The sequence below is a fragment of the Musa acuminata genome, chromosome BXJ2-4, assembly GCF_036884655.1.
Source record: "Musa acuminata AAA Group cultivar baxijiao chromosome BXJ2-4, Cavendish_Baxijiao_AAA, whole genome shotgun sequence".
In the NCBI taxonomy this organism is placed as follows: Eukaryota; Viridiplantae; Streptophyta; class Magnoliopsida; order Zingiberales; family Musaceae; genus Musa; species Musa acuminata.
The window spans coordinates 32,015,400-32,025,000 of record NC_088341.1 but is presented as its reverse complement, the minus strand read 5'-3'; the positions used below and the strand labels follow the sequence as shown (position 1 = coordinate 32,025,000).

Below are 9,601 nucleotides of genomic sequence, written 5' to 3'. Positions count from 1 at the left end.
CAATGATTCAATCAAAGGAGCTATAATGGCCTTCTGCCATCCTCCTGTTGCTCCTGCTGCAAACACACCGTCAGTAGCAGAGACAGCAACAGTAAAGCCAAATTTAGTTGCTAGCTGCAATTAGTAGCTTGCTGCAGCTGGAGCAGCATAGCAGACATGATCTATCAAGAAGAGTTCCAAGTCAAAGAGCAAAACATGAGGAGGAAGGCAAGAAGAGGTCCAAGTCAAAGAGGAAAAAATGAGGAGGAGGGCATGTCTGCTATCTACTATGCTTCCGAAGAAGATGCGGTGCGAGCAACTGGAACCGATTACAAGAAGCATTCATAAAGAGAAGCAGCTACATAGAACATAGCACCCATGGATCACTGCACCAAGCTCTGTTTTCCTTCCCTCCCAAAACCCAGCTACATAGAACAAGAAACAGTCCCTCAAAATGAAACCAACCTCCCCACCATCGTCACAGGAAAGCATTCCCCTGTACTCTCCCCGAAAAGGACAGAGGAAGTGGAAGCTACAGAGAGAGGAAGCCGGAGCAGCCATCGTCGAAGTTGAGCGCATAGCTGAAGGGGTCGTAGTGGAAGCTGAAACGCTGCTTGCTCTCCCTTCCTTTGCCCAGCTGCCTCCTTATCTCCGCCCTGAGCTTCCAGTAGAGGCTCTTGAACCTCCTCTTTCGCGCACCCAGTACCGCTCCGGCCTCTCCCAGAACTGCCACCACTCCGACGGCCACAGCCATCTTCACCGCCACCTCACCACAGAATGCCAACGGCGCAAGACCTTTTAACCCTGGGGAGATGCAAGACAAGCCCGAGCCTGAGAGGAGTTGTCTTACTCTAAGCAACCCTACTCTAAGAAGAGAGAGGGGGCAGGTGAGACAGCGAGGCTTGTTGCGCAAGTGTCGAAGGTATAGTGGAAAGTGAAGCTATAGAGGACAGAAGAGGACGGTGGAGGCGCTGCTTTCTCTCTCTCCTTTGGCTCTGTTTCAGCCCTTGCTTTCGCAATGTTGCCTTATGCAACAAAGCTTTGGAGCATCAGATGGGACAGAGCCAGACTCCATCCATTAACTGATGGATATATATGGATGGATGAGATGTTTTTGTTCCTTCGTTTGGAATGTGGTGGGAGATGGCAATATTGTCTTTGGTGCTATGTTTAATATCAACAATAATATTTTTCCAAATGGAAACCTGTTTACACCTTAAAGATCTACAGAAGAATTCGATGAAGTAGTTGTCGACAACACCGGTGGAACGTTGATCCATAGGTCGCTGTGAGACAGGCTGAGGTGAGGCCATGGGTCATGGGGATAGCAGCAGTAGCAGAGGTGCAAGTGGAATGTTGAGCCCCGCCACAGAGCAAGCTAATCTTGTCACAGCGTCGGAGCAATTGATCGAACGACTGGCGGAGGTTGCTGGGATCACCTTTTCGGGTTTTGCCCTGCCTCGGGGACCCAATATTCCCCACTTTTAATGCGGGCGTCGACAGAGATCCTGTCCCTCCTCGTCCTCCGAGCATGTGCTCACCCATTCAATTCCCAACTCTTCTTCTCTCTTTTACATTTCCATCGTTCGAGCCATTGGAAAGCCATGTTCGTGTCAAACTTACTTCTCTCGTCCTGTTGCTCAGCCTTTACCTTGGCGTACAGCTCAGTTCAATTTCGTCTCACCTCTCTCTCTCTCACTGTCTCCTCCCTTTTACTAATATGAACAATTATTAAGGGTCAGCTGATGGCGATTGCAAATGGAAGAGTTGTATCTCGTGGCCTGTTAAGTCAAAAGGCTCACATTGCTCTGTCAGAGAACAGCAGACTGGGATAAGCCTATATGTCGCGTCCCGCTCACACATCCCTACCCAGTTTCCATGGGCACCAAGCATCACCGTTCTGGGAATATTTTGGGCATAGGAACTGTGTGCGGGGCTCTATAAAGATGTTTCACGTCTAAGACTTCTTTTTCTTGTTTCCTTCAAATAAGAGTAAAAGCAGATTAGCTTCTGAGCCCAAAACATACTATTTTCTTTCGCATGTTTCCTCAACACCCCTTCTTGCGGTTAATTCCTTGAATTCCACTGTTTATATGATAAGATGGCTGGGATCCTTTTGAGTGGAGGTCTGAGAAAAAGATCATGGTGATGATTAGGTTATAAGAGTTTGGAGACCGTCACAAGCATTCTGATGGCCTGTGGACTGAACGGGAAGAAGATGGGATAGGGATGTCAAAAAAGGCTGCAGAATTGTTGGAGACCGTCACAAGCATTATAAGAGTTTGACCAGTAGTCAAATTTCGGCCAACTAAGCTCGGAAAGATGCCATCAGAGTTCCTTCGTACTTGCACCAATAACCACGGACATATTTTAGTCGCAAGGATTACGCGCGTGACTGCTCCTCTATCAGGCCTCCGCACGTAAGCGGCACGCACAGGCAAACGCGTGGAGACAGTGTGAGAGAGAAATGGCAGCGGGTCGGATTCGGAGCACAAATCCGATCCGGGAATTGGATTTCAAGTTGTGTGGGCCTCGGACTCGGCCCAAAGGCTTACCCTATTATGGCACGGTTTATGTATATATATATGATCTCAATTGATAATGTTTTAAGGTTGATACAACAAATATTTCCCACCAATCCAAGTCTGACATGTGGATTTTAAGTTAGACCAATCTTATTAATAGAATTAAATCTAAACACGAGATCACCCTCTCACATTGACGTCGATATACTAATTTAAGCATCGAAGGGATCTTCAACACCGATAGACTCTATCGAGAAGATGAAGTTGTGAGTTTTCTATGTAATTTCATCGTCAATTTAGTAACCTCTTTTTTAGTCAAATCGATTTGAACATATTAGATTAATAATTAAAAAAATAAAATTAACACAGATCATGTCACACAAGTATCTTTAAATTCTTTATACATCATAATAAAATATTTATTGCATTTCATCATTTGACTGTAGAGGTCAAATGGATTGATCCTTTCGACGTCATCAGCCCTGACCTTGGTCCACTCTGTCGGCCATGACTAGTCATCAGATTGAGCATAAGTTCCGTGGCATTGCAGTCTCTTTTGGTGGCTGTTTGATATCATCATATCCATATGGTCCTTCGTTTCCTAATCCATTATCCTCTTAGAATGAAAGAGAATACTCATATGCAACTCAATGCTTGGTTGACTTAAATGCCTTCATGGATAAGGCTATACACTTCTTCTTGACTTCAGAATTATCTTATGCTGCTGACAAATCTTTCTTAACATCTTTGATCAGAAACAATGGCCCCATTCCTTCCTTATCAGACCACATCATCATGTGTTTTGCTTCTCCAGTAAATATCAAGGTGGGCTGCCAATATATGTCCCATCTTTGGGTTATATAATATAAAATGTCATATTCCTGCATTCTGGATATGAACAGATCCGCTTGGAGTTCAAGCAAAGAAGGTAAAGAATGATGGAAACCTCTTTGTCAACCCAAAAAAAATATATCAAGTCCTATCTCAACTCAATGGCAAGAAGATATAGGCATTCTCATGGAAAACTGTTCAAGGGCACATAATAATATTCATGAAGTTCCAAGTATTCACATTTTCTTTTCTGGTCATGTCTCACCTTATTAAACAAATGATCCATTGGTGATTGCCCAACTTGTTTGTACTCACTGTTGTCTAATTAAAATCTTACATATTGTTACTGGAGCTGATGAGTAAGAGCGTAACCTGTTCTTTCTACAGCATGAGAGAGAAAGCTGACAGCAACAGTTGGACCTATTCTTGCAAGATGCTTCTCAAAACCTGTGTCATGATCTCCATCTCAAACAAGTATGTCACGGGTCAAATTACTTATCCTGCTGGTAGTTGATGAAGGCTACGTTTGTAATAGAAATAGACAGAACCAAAAGCATTGGTCAACAGCAGATAGCTATGTTCCTATTCTTTTCTGCTTTACCTGCTGTTAGGAATGGAGGAGGACAGTGGAATCACAGATTAATATATGCATGATGAGTCAGGCAAACCGTTTGATTTGGACTCATGTTCAAGCACTATGAGCTTTATTCGAAGGTGTTCATCTAGCAATCAATAACAATTATGATCTGAAGAGATGCGATACGCATCTGCAGCAAGCCATGCAAGAGATAGCTAGACACGTAGCTGGAGAGTTCTTGTTTTCCTCAAGTCCTTTTCGCCACCACTGCAATGAATGCAGCCATATAAATCCATACAGATAAGATCGATGATCTTAACAAAGGAATAACCCAACCAGCAGACGAACCTTATCTCTTGAGAGAGGATCCATCTGCACAAGAAATCGATCGGTAGCCATGTGGCACACACCATATCGATCAACAGTCTTCCTACAACTGATTGCAGCTTTTCCTTAGGTCTGCTTGAACTTAAACACCTTTGTTACCGTAGTCCATATGCAGTGAAAGAAGAGACAAACCAACCTTATCAACTATTACTCTCTGAAAACATGCTTTGTTCAGCTGAGCATTCAGTGAAAGCTCAGAGCAGGCATTTCCAGGTACAGCCATCGAAGCTCAAACTTCAAGCATTTAAGTAGACCTAAGCAACAAGGCTAATTCTAGATGCAATTAAATGCAGCAATCCCTTATACATCTCATCAACCCAACCAACGAAATAAATTGCAGGAATGGTAATGCGCAGCAACGTCAAACTCCTATTTAATCCTCTAATGGGTCGTCATCAGAAAGGCCAATCCTCTAAGCTGTTCACGTCCACGCAACTGTAACATTCACAGGCATAAACCCTAACATTAAGTTGCAATGGAATTTAGAGCAGCTAATGAAAATCGTCGGACGGCAACGTAGCCCCGACGCAATCTGTTTTTGTCACCCGCCATGAATGGCCCACTTCGTCGTTAGGCGTCCTCGAGGCCGGCACCGGCCCGCCCTGCGTCACCCGTCCCCCACCCCGTCGTGGCCCGAGGAGTCATACCCTGGGTGGGCATGGACTGCGAGCGTGAACGTCTTCGGACAGGAAGAGGGTTCGTTGGCGAACCAAGTCCTCCCACGTGTTCTCCGTGACGGTGCTGTCCGTACGATTGGTGCGCGAAGGGTGTTTGGTGTTCGGTCCGAGGAGGAGTGGCGCAACGCCGGCGGCAGAAGCGTGCAAGCAACGGCGTGAGGCTGCACGTAAAAGGACGCGGCCTTTTTCTAAAGAACGGGAGTGCGTGCGTGGAGGATTGGCACGAAGGTAGGTGGGTCCCACATTCGTTCGCCCACGGCCTTTCTTCTCTCTCTCTCTCTCTTGGAGTCATACATGCGGCTTTGGGATCAACACTCTATATAACAGTCCGTGTGTGGGCGTAGTTTCAAGTGAGTGGGTGGCTTCGGGTGGGAGAGGATGGCTAGACTTGGAGGTGAGGCAACGTTGACATCCCGCCTACTCTTCTTCTTCTTGGTATCGACGGCGGTGATGGGTGGCAGCGCGACGGTGGAGACAAGGAGAAGTGTGCTGGGGAATGGCCTCGGCAGAACTCCTCCCATGGGGTAGACATTCTCTTTGGAACTCCTTCAATTGTTTCTCCCAACCATGTAGTTTCCTTTCTTCTTCTTCTTCTTCACAGGCTGCATGCAACCCTCGTTATATATTCACCGTAAACTTTTTATCTTCTTTCTGTGTTCAGAATCCTTTTATGGATTTTCTTTGATCTATTCATCAGCCTCGATTATTATCTAATGTTTTTTGCTGCATTTGTGATCGAAAGAAACATTTTTATTCTATAGTTCGATGTTTCAATCTTGTTTGAGCGAGAACTTTGCTCTACATCAAAGATACTCAATTATCTCGATATATATAATCGATGAAGATGATGTTTATCTGAAAATGAAATCAGGTGGAACAGCTGGAACCATTTCCACTGCAACATCAACGAGCGGCTCATCAGAGAGACTGGTATAACTCTTCTCTTTTGTTTAATGAAGTTTTAGGCTGTGGTCATGGTGATATACCCACTCGACCTAATCCATGATGTGATGTAAAGTCACGCAATAATCCCGTTAAACATAGATGCGTGGAAGCGAATCCCCCCATTTCTTCTGAGTCAACAAATGATCTTAAAGTCGTCCACGACTTTTGTCTGGACCCAACTCGTGTCAAAAACATTCCACGTTACCACGCATTAGAGAGAACAACTAATAGTAGACAAACGCCTTCAACACCTTTATCTTCCTTGTGACCGACTGACTACCTAAGATCGAGAAAAGCGATGCAGTCTGTCATGACAACGATCATTTAGACACGTACATAAAAGAATGAAAAGCACTAAACACGGAAGCTTTCTTTCTTGACGAAGTATGACGTATCTTTTGCTGGTTTATGCAGCTGATGCATTGGTGCATACTGGACTTGCAGGGCTGGGTTATCGCTACGTTAACATAGGTCTCTCTTTCTCTCTCTCTCTATATATATACTTCTTCAGTAGTTGTAAGTTAATCTTCTTCTTCTTCTTCTGGTTCACTGACAAGGTTTTTCTGGTTTTGCTGTGGATGTTGGACCACCATCAGATGATTGCTGGGGAGAAGCCAATAGAGACTACCAGGTGAGAATGAAGTCCGATGTTGTCTCCTTTGCCATGGATTGTGTTGGCTATCATCATCTGTAGCTGGGGGTGTCTTCTCCCACTAAAGCACAAAACACCCATCTCGGTACCACTGGTTTGTCATCCCTGTTCTGCAGGACGCTTCCAAGTGCATCGAAACATTGTCATCTTGCGCTTCTTCTTCCCTCAGTTGTCCCAAGTGCTCAACCAATCTACTGCTTTCCAAATTCATATTTAATAACTATTCTATTATATATATATATTTGATATAGAAAAGCTTAAGATGTTAGGAAAAAGATCAAAAGTACACATTGGAAATATTACAATACTCCTTTTGTGTTCCACACTAATCGCTATTGCATTTGTGGTTAATCAGGGAAATTTAGTTGCTAAGCGATCAACATTTCCTTCCGGCATAAAGTCTCTTGCAGATTACGTGCATGCAAAAGGGCTGAAGCTTGGAATCTATAGTGATGCAGGGTATTAATTTTCAGACTACAGCATCATAGCACATCAACAAAAGAATTTTGCTAGAATCATGTCATGATCCACGGCATCGGTATCAGTTCCACAGTTTGCATCCATCGTAAGTCTGGAGGTCGCTTGACTGTCACCATTGTCGTAAATTTCAGGTCACAGACATGCAGCAGAACTATGCCTGGGTCCCTCGGATATGAACAACATGATGCAACGACGTTTGCCTCCTGGGTATGCATGCTTCTTTGGCTTGGATGTTTTAGCTGCTACTCTCTTCTTGTTATGTAGTCCATTCGCCGTCTTCTTGGTTTTGGTTTCAGGGGGTTGATTACTTGAAGTATGACAACTGCAACAACCCTGGTACTAGGCCAAGAGAAAGGTAGGTAGCTCCACGGTCAGATGTCAGAGATGATGTTGGTTCCATGTCAATTTAACATATACTTTAGTAGTTGGATATATTAGTAGTGATGCAAACTCTTGAACTGCTCCCTGAGTTGTCTTTGCTGCTCTGCCGACACAGGTATGCCAAGATGAGCTACGCTCTTCGGAATTCTGGAAGGAACATTTTCTTCTCCCTTTGCGAGTGGTAAGTCTGTGTTTTGATGATCCAAGAATCATCTTTGCATCAGGAAAATCGAGTATGTTGACAAGAAGAAAATAGGAACACTTGTCAACAGAGATTTTGACTTGTTTTCACTGGAAAAACTACATCACAGGGGTGTAGATAACCCAGCAACCTGGGCGAGCGGTATAGGCAACAGTTGGAGGACGACAGGCGACATCTACGATAGCTGGGGCAGGTTGGAATCTACGTTAGACTTCTCCGATCTCACTCGGAAACTGATGCATTTTACATCCTTTTAGCATGACATCGCGCGCCGATGAGAACAACAGATGGGCATCCTATGCCGGGCCTGGTGGTTGGAATGGTACTACTCTCTGCCCGAAACATTGATGCTTATTATGGGTCACTGCTTGAGCCTCTGTCTGAATCATGCAGATCCAGACATGCTGGAAGTAGGAAATGGTGGCATGTCAACGGAGGAGTATCGATCGCATTTTAGTATATGGGCATTGGTCAAGGTAAGATCCAAGCATTAATCTGCATCGACAGAGACACATGACCAAATCTCCTGCTGCAAACTCTTTTAGGCTCCTTTGTTGATTGGATGTGATGTGAGGACGATTAGCGGAGATGCATTGGAGATACTGAGCAACTCAGAGGTCATTGCAGTCAATCAAGGTGAGAGGTCAATGACCGCTATTCTGGTAGTGTGTGATTGTTCTGATTGGTTTCTGTCATCAGACTACCTTGGAGTTCAAGGGAAGAAGGTATTCGGTGGAGGCAGCGAAGAGGTCTGGTTCTTTCACTGCCTTAAGACATGACTGACGTTAATGGCTCTGCTCTCTTAGCTTAGCTCACACATTTGTTGTCTGCTTGTGTAGGTTTGGGCAGGTCGGTTGAGTGGAGGGAAGGTGGCTGTGGTCCTCTGGAACAGAGGAAGCTCGCGGGCGACGATCACAGCGAGATGGTCCGACATCGGCCTCTCGTCCTCCACCGCCGTCAGTGTTCGTGATCTTTGGGCGGTAAGTATCGGTGACAAGCTTCATTGCTTACTGTGCATGAACCGTTCGACCTAATTCCCTTCTTGCAGCGTGCGACCATCGGGTCCGTTCGAGGGCAGCTCGCTGCTACGGTGGCTCCTCATGCGTGCAAGATGTACGTTCTGACGCCGCGGTAGAGCCAAGGCTTGGGAGTAGTGCAGACGTGCGCAAGCCCAGTCTGCACCAGTATGCACTGCAACTATGTAGGATGTGATTCCACTAGTAATTGCATGAACAAGATTCTAAATACGAGATCTCTGCACAGAGACAATCCTCCTCCCCCTCCTCCTCCTCCTCCTCATCTTGAACTCTGTCCGTGAAGGCTAAAATAAGAGAAGATCATCGAGTTTCCTAGTTTACACGCACGCCGTTCTTTGTTGCCTCACTGAAAGCGATCAAAAGAGCAGACAAACTCGAGCAGTGGCAACAGTGCCGGTCCATCTCATGGTTGGAATCATTAGCAATTGGAGGTAGTGGGTTGAGGACCACCTTGGAGCCTCGCCATCACCTTGTGTTCGATCTTTTTCCTCGACAATAACGTATGACCAACTTTAGGTGTCTGTAAAACGAAAGGACGAGGAAAGCGTCGTTGGAGCCTCATTGCCACGATTGTCCTCGACTAAAGATCATGCCTTGCAGTGGCCAGCCAGTGCTACAAGTCTTCTCTTGCGGTCCACAAACTCATGCATGTTCTTAGCACAAGTCTCCGGTCCATTAATGGAGGTGGAATCTCGTCTTAGAGATCAAAACTCACCAACACAAACAAATAAACAACGTTTCCAGCACAGAATAGTATGGATTGGTGCCTTTGATCATGCCGTGTGAGTGTCGTTGAGACGTCGAGACATCAAAGCAGCTATTTGTTATGTGTTAACCAATACTATGAAACCTTTGATCCCCACAGACAACTCATATAGCTTAAGCAAAATTATATGGAATGCTGAAGTCTCATTTGAAGTCAGTTGGT

General features: G+C 45.2%; 1 protein-coding gene across 1 annotated transcript; it reads left to right on the top strand.

The window, feature by feature from the left end:
* Positions 1-5,322: 5,322 nt before the first annotated feature.
* Positions 5,323-8,993, top strand: LOC135610329 (alpha-galactosidase-like). The gene is made up of 15 exons (XM_065104717.1): positions 5,323-5,500; positions 5,848-5,906; positions 6,336-6,392; positions 6,518-6,552; positions 6,929-7,032; positions 7,185-7,260; positions 7,350-7,408; positions 7,550-7,615; positions 7,746-7,829; positions 7,894-7,958; positions 8,030-8,112; positions 8,182-8,272; positions 8,336-8,385; positions 8,476-8,616; positions 8,685-8,993. The coding sequence occupies exons 1-15, from the start codon at positions 5,355-5,357 to the stop codon at positions 8,769-8,771; spliced, it is 1,203 nt and encodes a 400-aa protein (XP_064960789.1). The 5' UTR covers positions 5,323-5,354; the 3' UTR covers positions 8,772-8,993.
* The last annotated feature ends 608 nt before the right edge of the window (positions 8,994-9,601 follow it).